The 15,499-nt window shown below is 40.8% G+C and overlaps 1 protein-coding gene and 1 long non-coding RNA gene across 4 annotated transcripts in view; one reads left to right on the top strand and one right to left on the bottom strand.

The window, feature by feature from the left end:
* LOC310693484 overlaps positions 1-15,499 on the bottom strand; it is a 105,736-nt gene that overhangs the window by 34,048 nt on the left and 56,189 nt on the right. Inside the window, exons 1-2 of one of the 3 annotated variants that reach the window (XR_014519197.1) lie at positions 7,070-7,084; positions 6,433-6,483 (exon numbers count right to left, since the gene is read on the bottom strand). The exons of the other annotated variants lie outside the window; for them this stretch is intronic. This is a non-coding gene — a long non-coding RNA (uncharacterized lncRNA). Of the gene's footprint in view, positions 1-6,432; positions 6,484-7,069; positions 7,085-15,499 lie in introns of those variants that run through there. 3 annotated transcript variants of the gene reach the window in all.
* The window catches only part of DRC11 (dynein regulatory complex subunit 11), a 103,202-nt gene that overhangs the window by 62,896 nt on the left and 24,807 nt on the right, over positions 1-15,499 (top strand). Inside the window, exons 10-13 of the mRNA XM_083472989.1 lie at positions 3,623-3,729; positions 5,259-5,351; positions 12,365-12,435; positions 14,038-14,120. Coding sequence (XP_083329115.1) covers positions 3,623-3,729; positions 5,259-5,351; positions 12,365-12,435; positions 14,038-14,120 — 354 coding nt within the window. The remainder of the gene's footprint in view (positions 1-3,622; positions 3,730-5,258; positions 5,352-12,364; positions 12,436-14,037; positions 14,121-15,499) is intronic.

Genomic DNA, 15,499 nt, shown 5'->3' with positions numbered 1-15,499 from the left:
AAAAACCGTACATATATTAGAGGAGGCCAGCACAACTTGTGATCTACCGACCCAAATATCAGACAGCCCACCAGAAGCGTCATAAACCTGCATTTCTTGGGCTGGAAAAAAGAGCAGGTTGTCAAGTAGCTGAAAGGCCAGGGTAGGGCTGGAGGGCTGCATTTGGCTTCGTTATGAGTCACAGTTTCTATAAGACTATGCTTGGAGCTGGGAAATTGTTTGGTGGAACAAAGGAAGGCAGCTGGTGAATTTGCCTCTAGCTTAATTTTCCTGTTTGGAATGATTACATGTGGAAATACACTAATGTCCCCAAGCTTTTACTGTTTAATACAGATGGTGTGTGATACTTGAAGTGTTATCCTAAGTTAGTGTGGGTGTGGGAGTGTACACACACAGAGATATATACAGATGGGGGTTGTAAAAAGTGAGGTTAGAAGGAAAGGAAATGCAGTAAAGATTGTGATAATTAAGTTTTTAGAAGAAGTAATTCACAGTTGTGTGAAACTGTTGAATTATGGTCAAAAGTTTTGGTGCCATCACGTGTGTACTGACTGAGACAAAGAATTTTTAGCGTTTTTTGTGTTAACTGGCTTACTAATGCCATAATGTTAGTGTCATGAAGAACTGTGTTGTGAATTGGACTTCTGGGGAGGAATCATGGTGGATTAGACGTCTCTTGTCAACACTCCATTGACAAAGATAATTATGTGGTGATTAATAACAGCCAAGCCATAAATCTTGGTTATCCCATTATCTCTGGAGGAACAGAAAAAACAGGGAATCATAGAATTGTAGAGTGAGAAGGGACCACAAGTGTCATCTAGTCCAACTCCCTTCAATGCAGGAATCTTTTGCCAAAAGTGGGGCTCAAACCCCCAACCCTGAGATTAAGAGTTTCATGCTCTACTGACTGAGCTATCCCAGACTTCTAGATTCTAAACAGCTAAGAGGTGTTCCAACTGTGAGAAATTTTCATTTTATTGTGTCCTATTTTTTGGCCTTCCAGTTTCTGCAGATGGTGGAAAGGGTCTGAATCGCCTGACAGACTTGAGCCCCGCAGAGAAACGGGGAAGCGCCAAGGCGAGGCGCACCCTCCAGAAAGCCCTGAGAGGGTGCTTAGGGTGTCAGGAGGTCCAGAGGCCCACAAAAGGGCTCTCCTGCAACCCCCAAATAATCATAAAATAATAATAAATAATAAAAGTCATGGCAAAACAATAACAATATTGAAAAAAACAAGGAATCCTGTCCATAGGATTATATTTGTAAAACAGATAAACATTTTGGGGGGAAAGGGAAGAGAAGAAGAGAAAGGAATGTTGGGACATTGGTATATTGTGTGTGTTTTGTGTTTTTATTACATTCCTTCCAAAATTCAAGTACTAAAACTAGATGACTTTGCAGATTTTTTGCAAGATACTGTCACAACTATGAACATATTTCACATTTATTTGAATAAAGGTTACCCTATACATACCTTACTAGTTATAATATGTGAACATTGTGACCTTAACCTTCTTACCATTCCTTTGAGGTAGAGTGAAGTCTTTGCTTGCCTTGTCCTTAGAGAAATGGTATCATTCATCTGGTTACATATTAGTACAATAAATAAGTTCTTTCTTAAAAAACCCAGTGTGGTCCATCAATGAATAACAAATAACTAGGTCCTAATGTCCATGTGAAAACATAACACTCCAAACCTGCTGACCCACCCAGAAAACTCTGTAAAAATCAAATAATCTATATAATGGTCATATTCCCCACAGGCTTAAAGTCCGAACTCTGGTAACCCTGATGGAAGTGTCTTTTTAACCACTACCGTTACTAATACTGCATGCCAGCTTTCTCAGCTTATATATCTCAGTGCATCCATCATATTATTGAAAAGCTTAAGAGCAACTTTTAAAAATGAATGCTTTTCAGCATAACCCATTTTGGTTGCATATGAGAAAAACTCACTAAATGTTTGTTTTAAGAACCTAGGAAGAGCCTCCTGTTCTCACAGTGGCTGAACAGTTGCAGTGAGGATCCGAGTGAATCCTCACAGGTCAAAGTGGCTGTTCTGTAGACATGTTATTTCTGTAGAGCAAAGCCTCCAACTTGTATAGTATTTACAAATATATACAACGTGAAGGTCTTTTGAGGGGTTCACAGCATTAGAGGGTCCTGCTTCTTCCATAGCCACAGCCTTGGATTCCAGCAGAAACCAGGCATGGTTCTGTCTCCCAGCTGCAGTTTCTCACTTCTAGTTTTCACCCACATCACACACACACACACACACCATTTCTCGTCCAGCACGGAGCCACTTCCTTTGTTGCCTTACTGGCCTATACTTAGAGGGCCATTAACTCACCAGGAAGCTAGCTTGGCTATTCCGGGAATTAAATCAGTTCTGGATCCAGGAATTAGAAGGGGGCTCGGGAATACAGCCGCCGCCGCCACCCCCGGGGAAAAACTCATAATACTATCAACCTACCTGATTAAGTCACATATTTCACAAAACAGGGCAACCTTTGCGGGGGTGGGTGGGTAGTGCAGTATGGCCATGTTTGATTAATGCCTTTGCTGATCCAGATCAGTGACTCAGGAGAAACAAAGTAGATACCCAAACATATTTTGCCAGGACAAATTTGCCCTGCTGATTCCTGTGTTCAGCTTGCAATACTGGCATTCGGTGCCAGTCCTTCATTGTGCAGCTTAGAACATTACAGAAGAGGAAACATGGGAGAATCAGGAGAGGTGAGCTGGGCGTTTTAAGTAGTACTACCTTCTCCTCAATATTCTGGGCATAAAGCTTGGCCAAGGACAGTGGTAGGAAACCTGATCATGCACTCTTGGAATCTTGCTCCAAGGCGATTGACAAGCATTCTCAAACCTATTCTTTGTAGGCACACAGGGAATGAGCAGCAGTCTTTCTCATTTTATTCCAACAGCTTTGCAGGGATAGGCAGAATTAAATCATAATGGGGGAAATTATAATATACATCATAATAAGACCAAAAAAACCATGAAGAAGCATCTTCCATGCATGATCTTTATAACTATAATATGCCCCAAGTCTCCTTTGAACTGAAATTCAAACAGGCCTTGTACACTAGTATGCTACTGGTGGTCTGCCTTCACCAAGAAGACAGATGTGTCATTCTTTTCCTCTTCTTATGGAGGAGTTAAAAAGGTTGTTAATTTCAGCTTCTCTGTTGTAGGGTTCTTTTTTAAAAAAAAAAATCTACTGACAATATAAATTATGAGTAGGCTTCATTAAAAGCCACAAACCTACAACAGAACAGCTGAAATTAAGCAATTTTATAACATTATATTTGCCATGGACTATATAAAAATCAGTCTAATACAATTGCAACTAAAAGTTGAAACTTAATCATTACAGACACCGTTAGTTTTCCATTTCAGAATATGATTTCATGCAGTAAACTTGATGAAGTCCTTCTGAAATCCGTGGGACTTACTCCTGAGTAGAGATGTATAAGCGTGTGGTGTAAAGATGCTAGGGCTTGTTACTGTTATCCAGTTGTCAGATAATAGCAATATAAGCATCACTGTAGAGCTACTTTAACAAAATATAAAACAAAGCAAAAACGCCACTCTCTTTTTTGCTCTTGGATAATAGATGTTTGGCAAAACAGAGATGAGGGATGGAACTTCTCACAGGAATATGACCCTGAACTAATCAAGGAGGAAAAGAGGAAAGAAGTTGAAGAAGAGATCAGAGTACAGGTGAACTTTGAATAGCAGGCCACAAACACTGGCTGTTGCCAAAGAGAATTTCTACAGAGAAGTAAAAACTTGTTAGGCATATTAATCGATTGACATTGATCTGCCTTTCCCCAGTCACTCTGTGCTATGAAGTAACTAAAGTATAGTCCTTTGATAGTTCCTTTGGTTAGAAATGGGAGCTCTTTTACAATTGAAAGTTGCTTTGAGACATTTGAATAAATGCCAACAACAATAGTTACTGAGCATTTATATAGTACTTTAGGACATCACATGCATTATCTTGGGTCTGATCTTACACATGCAGTAGAATGAGGCGAGAATAAGATAATAGAGTCATTAGGTGACAGAACAGATTATACCATAAAATTTCAGGTTGGGATCAGATTTTTAATGCTCTCCTATGTAATCAAAAAGAATTAGCAGGGAGAGGTGTGGGATAAAACTTTTCTATTTGATATGCCAGTTTTCATCTTGAACGTGAAGTATTTAAATCATAATCCCCCATCTCTATTCTCAAGTAGAGAATATACCACCTCAGGAATCTTGATGCCCTCATTCTGCTAAATGTGTAGATCAGTAATCTGCGCAACAAAGATCGCTTGCAGAAGCTGGATTTCTAATGGAGATTAAGGGCGGAGACTCTCGCTGCCTTAGTGGCTTGCCTAAGGCCACCTGCTCTGTAGTTGCAGAGTAAGAGTGAAACTGTAGACTTCCCAGTTCACACCTTAGCCACTAAACTCCACCAGCTCTTTTGCTATGCTTCCCAGGGTCCGCAGCACAATGTAGGATTGGAAGAGATCACTTCATTCCCCGCATGGATGCCATAGTAGTTCCTGAGGTGTTTAATCACCTCAACATATAGCCTAGAACCTCTGGGCAGCAGCTGCACTGCACAGGAGACTCCATTAATTTCAGACCAGATACAGTGGTACCTCGCAAGACGAATGCCTCGCAAGACGAAAAACGCGCAAGACGAAAGAGTTTTCCATTTTTTGAGTCGTTCCGCAAGACGAATTTCCCTATGGGCTTGCTTCGCAAGACGAAACGTCTTGCAAGTTCTTGCGAGTTTGTTTCCTTTTTCTTAAAGCCGCTAAGCTGTTAATAGCCGCTAAGCCGTTAATAGCCACTAAGCCGCTAATAGCCGTGCTTCGCAAGATGAAAAAACCGCAAGACGAAGAGACTCGCGGAACGGATTAATTTCGTCTTGCGAGGCACCACTGTATGGACTCTGGATAATGTGAAGTCTTGGATGAAAAGAATTCACAAGGGATTGGTCGAATCTGATAAAAAATATGCTTGATTTTGCCATTAGCAGGCTTCCAGTTCCTGCCCTTCTGCCTCCTGATCTTGTAAGATTTTACACGCCCAATCCTACAGCACATAGCAAAAACAAAAATATACATGCCAAAATTGGATAATGCATGTTGTTCGCCTATTCCCAGCATATGATTTGTATTTTTTGGTTAAAGAGTCTTTAGGAGTAAAAAGCATGCCATTCCAGACTAACCTGTATATATCTATCCAAACAGGTTGATGAGCTAATGCGCCAGGAACTGAAGAATTTAAAGTTAGCTGTGGATAGAGAGATAGAGAGAAAAGGCCAAAAAGGCAAAAAAGGAAAGGTGAGTAGACGTTTATAGCTATATTAGAAGCAGAATTACTAATTCACTTTGAACCAGTGCAGACACTGTTTTCTACAAGTTAGCAGCAGAAATAACTGCTTGTGGTTTATATTGCTTCAAACAACAGTGAGATGTAGCCAAGAGTTTTTGTTGGCATATTGGATGTGGTTTGTCTGGAGCGAGACAAACCGCAAGGCCAAATTCAGATGTAATGGCAGAAGTAGGAAAGGAGCAAAGTGTCTGTGATTTTTCCTGTGAGTACCTGCACACTTAGTCATAGTTTTACTCAGGTTTCTGTGTGAACTGGACCTGTTTCTCAGCTATCCATAGGGCAGAAATAAGGAGACAGCTTTTCACATTCCTGTGAACTTTTATTCTTAATGTCTGCTATCTGTCTTCTCCTTCTCCATTTCTAGAGTTAGCTGTTCTCCAGGACAATTTCTGCTTGAAACAATAATACAAGTTTAATTCACCAAGTAGTTTATCTCAGAAAAAAAGAGTTAATTCAGTTTGTAATGAAGAGCTTTCTACAAGAAAAACATAACTCACAACAGTCCATAGGCTCATATTAGTTCCACTTTAAATGTTCAGATAAATGTCAGCTACTGGGAGCTGCTGCCAGCCTGAACCCAACACCTAAAGCAGTTTGAGTTAAATAGAATAATCTGCACTTACAGTTTTCATATCCATGAAACAGCTGGTCAGCTTGGAAACATACAGAATCTATGGATGTGCCAGGAAGACCTTGAAAATAGTATGCCTTTGGGAATGCGGCAAGTTGAAGAAGGGAAATAAGCCTCAGCATGATGTGAATGGACCACTTAATAATAACAATAATAAAAAAAAATGTTATTATTTATATGCTGCCCATCAGACAGGCCACTCTGGGCAGCTTCCAGCAAAACATAAAAACACAATAAAACATCAAATTTTAAACACTTCTGGCAGTGTGTGTGTGTGTGAAATGCCAGGCAATGAAGAGCATGGCTCTTTAAGTGCCAGAAGATGTTTCATAGATTTTGATGCTTCATGGTTTTATCCATGCATATCTGCACATGCACTAGAGACAAGGCGCACCCACGCACTTACTTTGAGATGCAGCTTCAAGAGATCCTGCAGAGAGAGCTGATAACTTACAGATAACAGCAGCAGCAAGGCATGATCGGAAGGCAAAAATAAAAATAGGAACAGAATGGGATAAGTGATTTACCATGGAGAAATAACAACTCTCTCTCTCTCTCTCTCTCTCTCTCTCTCTCTCTCTCTGTGTGTGTGTGTGTGTGTGTACTTTATTGTGTGCTTTATTGAAATGAAAGAAAAGTAGCAAACAGAAATTCGTCCAGAAAAATAAAAACAGTAGTGTATGTTACATCAAATAACAGTAAGTTCTTCTTTCATCTATAATGACTTCCCATCTACCACTTTTTTTGTCAAGCGCACTATCCATTTTCCTTTCTTAATTTTCATTCATGACTTATTATTCTGTTAAGTATTCACAGTATCACAGAAGGCATTCAAGGAAACAACAACAAAATAGAGGCCATCCCTTTTATAATAAAGCACTTGGGGTATGTGCAGTTCTGAAACATTTGCCCAGGTATCATATCATCAGGTGCAAGCAATAATATATATATATATATATATATATATATATATATATATATATATATATAAAGAAAGTAGGACATTTCAACAAATGTAATGTAAAAAGGACACACCTTATTTGTAAGAAACTCTTATTTAAATCAGTTCTCCTAAGATAAGTTTCTCTGTTCGTCAGAATTCAAAAATAGTATAAAATGGTATTTTAAACCTCGGAAAGCTGTGTAAAATGAAAGCATTCCATGCCAGTCCAGTATTTTGCTCTGGGGCAGCTTGATAGAAGGTTCCCTCTACAAGTGGAACTGCAAAGGAACAAAAACACAGCTGTCTTTCTGTATTTCCTATTTGCCTTCTGCTTTCCATAAACAAGTTCATACTGAGCAGGGCTCCCAACAACGCCAGCTACACCAAGCCATCGTTCACTTAAACTTATAAAAGCAATGCAATGAATATATCAAATTCATAAAGATAGCACACAAAACAGTTCCATAAAATTTTTAAAAATGAGTGATAGTAATAATAATAATAATTACTACCTAGCAAATTATCAATTAATTTACTAATCCAGTAGCATTGCATTAGACTAAATAAATAACACCAATAGTTCCCAGTGCAGCAACTGGACTATGGAAAAGTTTCCCAACAGAGATGGCAAATAAAATAATTTCACTAGCCAGAACCTTCCCATATGAAACAGGTTTGAAGGAAAGATCACTGATGTCAAATGATTGAAAATCATGTTGGATATAGCTAAGAGAGAACCACTTTGCAGGTGTCAGAAAACATGTCTATTTTGCTGGTGCAGCAGAAAATGGGGCAAAACTGGAAGATACTTAAGTAGGTGCTTAGGAGGGATTTGGGGGCTCTTAGAAAGGCCTTATTTCATTTTATACCCACATTTGGATTGACTTTGAAATAATCTGAGCAATTCCCGATTATTTTCTTAGGAAGTAGCTTGGTTTATTTGATTATTGCATAGAGTTTGGGTTTCGTGGACTTAGAATTTGAGATTTCAGTGAAGAATTCATAACACACATCTCCACCAACACCTTGATTTCCCCCCCCCCCCAACAAAAAAGTGCATGCATTCAACAGAAAAAGCCACAAAGAAAAAACCAAATAAAGATGCAAATAAAGAGGACTGTTGCTAATTAACTGTTTTGATATGTTTTTGTGGTTTTCATTAAATGTGTTTCATTAAATTCATAAGGGGGTTAAAGAGTTTCTCTCAAAAGGAAGTTTTTCTATGGCATGAAGTAGAGCACGTAGGAAAGCCACAAACAAAAATATTTTCTCAGTCTCTGCTTAGCACATGCCAATTTTCCCGTAAATCTTGATGTTAATTAGAAAGACTTTTTCCCACAGCATACTGTATATAAAACTTCCAAATTACTCTAGTGGAGAAATTGCCTTAAGGAAGCTAACAGTTGGCCAATATGCTGAACATATGCTCATTGTCTGTGTAAGCAGAAATGATCTAATCTCCATGATGTGATCATTTTTAAATTAGGGAAGGATAATGGGCCAAAAGATAATAGACCCTAAAGAAAAGAAACAGGGATGGGGAAGAGGAAATTGGTGCATCTTCAGTGTCTTTGCGGAGCTAAACAAAGATGTATTATGTTATGTATCCCATAAGAAGCTTTGATTACTAATACCAGATGCATGCATAAAAATGTTACTGTAATATGATGTTGTTGTTGTTGTTATATTTGTAAATCCAGGTTGATATGTGATATACTTTCTGGTGCTGCCCAAATCGCTTTAATGATAGAATCCGATGTTGTATCAGTAGAGCTTCTATTTATTGATTAACTGATACCTCAGACTGCCTCTGTGTCTGTCTGTCTGAGAGAGAGAGAGAGAGAGAGAGAGATCCCTTGCGTCATAAGATGTTCTGCAAGTATCCAAAATGTCTTGCTAATAAATGTGCATCTGTCTGATAACAGATGGTAATGTGATTCCTGTTGGGCCTTTCCAAGTTCAAAGACAGGACTATGGGATCACCAAGTGAAATTGATACAAGTCAATGGTGGGTGGGGCTGGTGCCAAAACTGGATAGGACCCAAGCCAACCCTACACATTCATCCATTTACACACACAAGCATCTACCTCATTCATTGGCTTTATTAGTCACTCATAACGCTCAGAATCATTGGCCATTGCAGATCCCCGGCCTTCAATGAATCAGTCACTTTCCTCAAATCAACAGCCTTTTAGTTATTACTGTTTTTTATTATTAAATCTATATACTGCCCTTCATCTGAAGATCTCAGGGTGCTTCGCAAGAGATAAAAGCACAAATGAATAGTTAGAAGAAAAGCAAAACAATAACAATAACCCCCTTCCCACAAACACATTTAAAAGGTGGTAGAATATTAGTCAGCCAAAGGCCTGGTTGAAGAGGAACGTTCTCGCCTGGCGCCTAAAGATGTATAATGAAGCTTTTTAAGAAGTTGTTTGATAGCTCTATTTTTTCATGTTTTTTCGATCATTCCAGGAAGTGCTGTCATTGGGAATCTTGCCCCCACTGCCTCCTTCATCCACTGCTTCACCAGTTCCTCAAAAATGGCTTTTCATGCCCTTAGGCAGACACAGTTTTATTTTGTCTTCGGCATTTTTAAGCCTAGCAGGAGAAAAAGAGTGGTGGTTGAGGAAACCGTGGTGCCAGAGTCTCCAGCTGTCTCTTCCTGGAATGAATGAAATGCTGGTAGTTGGGAGCCAGCATCAGGCTACCTGGGCCACTGTAAGTGATCCTGGCAGGCTTTCACCTTTAACTCCCCCCCCCCAACTGCCCAAAAAGCAAGAAGGGCGCTGCAGAGGTGTGTGCTGCAGTGTCTGGCTTGTATGTCACTCTGCTGTTTCTGAATGTCACTGCTGTTACTCAGAGGAGGGCAGAGGTTGAGCCCAAAGGCTGTCAGGCCAGTGGAAAAGACTCTCAGGTCTGGCTCCTGCCTGTGAGCCACCAATTCCCTGCTGCCTTAACACTCTTCCAGGCAAAATCATGTAATACAGATGCCAGGGAGTTGCTGTTGTGGCAAACCCCCTCTTAACTATTGCTCAGGTTTTGGTTTTTATGAAGAAGACTCTTCTAGGGAGAAGCTAAACAGATAAAAGCTTTTATTTTACAGAACAATTGGTAAAACAAAAGATGTGTTAGGAGATAGAATTCTTTCAAGAAACAGATAAATATCTGTCCCCCCTCTCTCTCTCTCTCTCTCTCATTTGGTGGCTGTTTCCTGCCAACCTAGCAGTTTGAAAGCACGTCAAAGTGCAAGTAGATAAATAGGTACCGCTCTGGCGGGAAGGTAAACGGTGTTTCTATGCGCTGCTCTGGTTCGCCAGAAGCGGCTTAGTCCTGCTGGCCACATGACCCAGAAGCTGTACGCCGGCTCCCTCGGCCAATAAAGCGAGATGAGCGCCACAACCCCAGAGTCGGTCACGACTGGACCTAATGGTCAGGGGTCCCTTTACCTTGACCTTATAGGCTTCTCAAGGTGGTAAACACATAGCTTCTTTTCAGTTATTTCACTTCAGCTCCTTAAACTTAATTGTATAGTTGTTACATCTTAGGTCTTAACATTTGGATTCTGATACCTTCTGTTAGTTTCCCAACCTTCTATAAATCACATTCCTGGGACTCCTCTGGTCGGATGACAGCGCCAGGGGATCACTACACCCCTCTTAAACAATGCCAGGTCCTCTTGTGGTCACTTAGCATGGAAAGAGGTTTTAAGCTCTTGTCCTTGCTTTCAAGGCAAGGCTTGCTTGGTGTGCCAGCTGTGAGACTGGTAAGGGCGCTCTTCTCTGTTGAGCAGTACTTGTACTGCCAGAAGCGGAGGGGACAGGAAAATGTGATAAATTTGAGGCCCACAATGTCTCATATGCAATACGGCACGTGCTGCTGAAATAATAATAATAATAATAATAATAATAATAATAATAATAATAATAATAAATATACCAGCCACTCTGGGCGGCTTCCATAAAAACCAAAAATACAATAAAATATCACACGTTAAAAACTTCCCTGAAGATGTCTCCTGAATGTCAGGTAGTTGTTTATCGCATTGACATCTGCTGGAAGGGTGTTCCACAGGGCAAGCGCCACTACCGAGAAGGCCCTCTGCCTGGTTCCCTGTAGCTTTGCTTCTCGCAATGAGGGAACCGCCAGAAGGCCCTCGGCGCTGGACCTCAGCGTCCGGGCAGAATGATGGGGGTGGAGACGCTCCTTCAGGTATACTGGACCGAGGCCGTTTAGGGCTTTAAAGGTCAGCACCAACACTTTGAATTGTGCTCGGAAACGTACTGGGAGCCAATGCAGGTCTTTCAAGACCGGTGTTATATGGTCTCGGCGGCCGCTCCCAGTCACCAGTCTAGCTGCCGCATTCTGGATTAGTTGTAGTTTCCGGGTCACCTTCAAAGGTAGCCCCACGTAGAGCGCATTGCAGTAGTCCAAGCGGGAGATAACCAGAGCATGCACCACTCTGGCGAGACAGTCCGCAGGCAGATAGGGTCTCAGCCTACGTACCAGATGGAGCTGGTAAACAGCTGCCCTGGACACAGATTTGACCTGTATGTCCCAATTAATGAGATTGATGCAGTGATTCACAAGTTGCAGCCCAGACCACACAGGTGTCCTGTCAGTGGGACTGAACTTCACCTTGAAAAATGAAGGCTGTGTGTTGGAGGATGCATCCAACATGTCTCCTCAAGAGGGAGGAGGACCATGTAACATTGATCCCTCCTGAAGAACATGGAAATAATCACAAGGAAATAATAACACACCAGGATTTCCTGGCCCAGCCCATGCTGCAATTCCTCACCAGTGTGTAGCCAGAACAGTCCCACGTGAGCCACTGCAGACTGGGCAAAGGGGAGAGAAGAAGACTCAAGGGAAATATTAAATGTTTTGGGAGTTGGTCAAGAAAATACAGGTACAGTGGTACCTTGGTTTAAGAACAGCTTAGTTTATGAACAACTTGGATTAAGAATGCTGCAAACCCAGAAGTAGGTGTTTTGGTTTGTGAACTTTGCCTTGGAATAAGAACATGTTTTGCTTCCTGTTGAGTGTGTTCCATTTGTAAATTGCGTCCCCCGCTGCTGTGGGAAAGCACACCTTGGTTTAAGAATGCTTTGGTTTAAGAACGGTCTTCTGGAACGGATTAAGTTTGTCAACCAAGGTACAACTGTATTTGAGTGTAGTTAAGTGTGCTTGCAATTTTCCTCCAAGAATAAATTGCAAACACTAAAGTGAAGAAAGCATAAACAATGTGTATAATATATATATATATTTGGGCAGGAGGAGTTAAATCACCAGAGGCCACTAAAACTATTCAGAATCTTGTGCTAACTTTTAGCTGGGTGTAGAAGTATTGCCTTTACTAACTTTCTCCATTTATGATCCTTAGAAAAAGAAAAAAGGGAAAAAGGGTGGAAGGAAGAAAAAATCTAAGAAGGAGAAAGATCTGACTCCTGACAGGTAAAAATGCACCTGCTCCTCTGAGATTCACATTGACACATCTCTCTCTCTCTTTGCTTTGTTCAAACACAAAAGAGAGTCAAAGTTGGTATGCCTAAGCCTGAACCTGGTAGCTCCAATTCCTTAGCAATTATGGAGAATCTAACATAGAATTCTTTTAAAATGGATAACATATAGAGAGAGATTTAGATAGGAAATGTCAACCACCAATTTGCAGAGAGTTCATTTTAGGTTATATGTACTGTGGACCTTAGTTCTGTGCATTTTCATCATATCTCTAATGGTTCTTTGAAGAATTGTCATTAAATTTTATTCCTTGTGGCAGGTGTAGGAACACCTGGTAGTTTCAGATATGTATCAGATTTTCCATCTGTTTTTAACATCCCTGAAATAGGACACTAGCTAGTCCTTCTGTAATAATTGAACAAAGCAGCATTTATTCCCTATATAAAACAAATCATAAAGTATAATCCTTAATGCTTCCTCTTAGATTGCTGCCCATTGGGCTGACGATAGGAAGCTTAGGGTAAATAGTGTTGCCGGCTGCTCTGGAATCTCTTTGAAGCCGTATTGGTGGGGTGGACATTAAAAAACAAGTAAACAACGAATAGCTGTAGTTTTACTACCTTTGCCAGTTACCTGACACTTCAAATCTAAATGTCCATCCTTGTTTTTTATTTAGATTTTTCCAGACTACCACAAATAACATTACTAAACTCCATCTCCATGCAAAAGAGTTTATGCCATATTCATTGAGTGGTGGGGGTTGGGGAGGCCGTCCCACTCTCAGAACATTACTGACTACCACTTCCAATATTAAATATGGAATAGTGCCCCTATGATTCATTCACAAACAAGGCTGGCCCAAAACATTTTGGCACCTGAGGTGAATTGCACAGTGGTACCTCTCCTGCCAGCAAAGAAGGGGTGGGTGAAGATAGACACCAGAAGCAAGGCTGGGAGGAGACCAGCAGCTCCTCCTCTTCACCAAGAGGCCACTGTAGAGGTGGCATTGGGAGGGCTGCCAGGCAGCTGGATCTGACGCCCCTGTGGATCCTGCCACCTGAGGCGGTCACCTCACCTTGCCTCATGGGTGGGCTGGCCCTGTGTGGTATTGTACCACTAACTAGGTCCAAGATAAGATCTGTGTACTACGAAGTTGCCTCCAGCATTTCAAAATACACGATCTTTTTCTTTCTTTTTAAAAAATAGCTTCCTAAAAGCTGCTTATTCACCCTGTTCTACTGACTTGCAGGAACTCTGCAATGATGTTGAACGGTGAGGTTATGTTTCAAGTAGCCTGGACGTAGTAATGTGAGAGGACCTGTGTTGGGAAAATGTTTAAACTCCAAATTTCTATGAAATAATTTCATTATTGTATTGTTAGTGTTCCACAGTATTTCATACTGCTAATAGATGGAAATTGCTGTTAAATGTTACAATAAGTGTACGAGTGTGTTTTCCCTAAAAATGAAAATGTAATTATTGTACATTTTAGCCATATACAGACATTACAAATGCTTACATGAGGGTGTGTGTTTTAAAAAAAGATTTGCATTTTTATCTGCAAATCTGGGTGTTAAATTATGTATCTCTTTGTAGGACAATTGATTCTCTCTACCAGGAGCTGGTAGAAGCACAGATATTAATAAGAGCCAAGAAAGTGAAACTCAGCGATTATGTGGGTAAAGTATTAACTTTATGTACCAATACAGAAGTACATCTTGATTTCCTTTACATTTACATATAATATTTTAAAATTGCAATGTTGTGCAACCTGCCTTGTGTTTCTATAATAGACTATGAATAGACAAGCCACACCATTCATACCGATGTAGCTGGTTCCAGATATAAAAATTAATATAAGCTTAACTTCTGACCCAGTATGACAGTTGAAGCAGAGATCTTCAGGATTTAGTCTGTGATTTATAATCTTCATATTTTCTAATTCTGGTGCTTTGTCATTTCTACATCTGGCTGGCACCAAACACTAAATTAGATGATGCTTCCAATAGCATTTCCCTACCTGTGTTTTGAAGATGTTTCTTGGGAAGCTGCAAAGGTCAGACTGTGCACTTCAGAGATGCCACATGAACTGAGCACAATTCTAGTCTCATAGTTAAATCTGACCCCCTTGCTGTTGCAAAGGCACTGGCACCAGCTATCTCCAGGCTGTTTCCCCTTACAGGCTTTTAAAACCTGGGCAGAGAAAAGTAACATCCACATCAGCCCTAAATATGGAAGAATGTAAGCATTTATTCAAAAGCATAATTTAGACCAAGTTAAAAACATCTGATAGAGTATAAGTGGGTTCCACTATGGTGCCACTTCTCTGACTCACTTTTATACTCTGCTCCAGTTATGCAAACTGCTTCAGGTCCTGATGTGCAAATCAGTCATCCAGCCGGCGTATGGGGGCAAAAGACCAACCGAACCATCCAATAGCTGCTGCTTCCCTCTGAAGTTTCACTCGGGGTAGCCAGTGCTCATTACCCAAACCCTCCTGCAGTTTATCTGGTAAAGCAATTGATTAGTGGTTCTTGGGCTGAAACAATCTCAACATATGCTCAGACTTTTAATGGCAAACAGGTCTGGCTTGCTGGCATGGAGCTGCGTATGGTATTAACTCTTGCGCCCCTCTGAAACAGGCTTCACAAGCCTGACCCTTTGCAGGATCTGCCTCATGGGTCAAATTTGGACAGGTAGTCAGGGGCAACCCACGTGTATATCAGATGATGTCAGTGTCAAAATCCCTTGTGTTCCAATCTCCAAGGCAGCAAAAAATTGCAACGTGGAATATCCCTGTTCAGGGTTCCTTCCAACCAGCCAGAATACTCTTCTCCACCACCCGCACGTCAGTTTTCCATTCCCCCTCCCAAACTACAGTCAGTATTCTATGCCCACTGAACATTGGATCGTGTGTGTGTGTAGGGGTGTTTCCTCTCCTTGTGGTTTAGTCTTCTAAACATTGTTTGCACTTCTGCACACCTTGGTTTTCATCCAACCCTGCAAACACTTCCCTGTAGTACAGGGATGGGGGAACCCTTTAAGCCTGATGTGCTAG

The sequence above is a fragment of the Podarcis liolepis genome, assembly GCF_965112155.1.
Source record: "Podarcis liolepis genome assembly, chromosome: 1".
NCBI lineage: Eukaryota > Metazoa > Chordata > Lepidosauria > Squamata > Lacertidae > Podarcis > Podarcis liolepis.
Note: the sequence above shows the minus strand (reverse complement) of the source record. Positions and strands in the feature narration are given on the sequence as shown.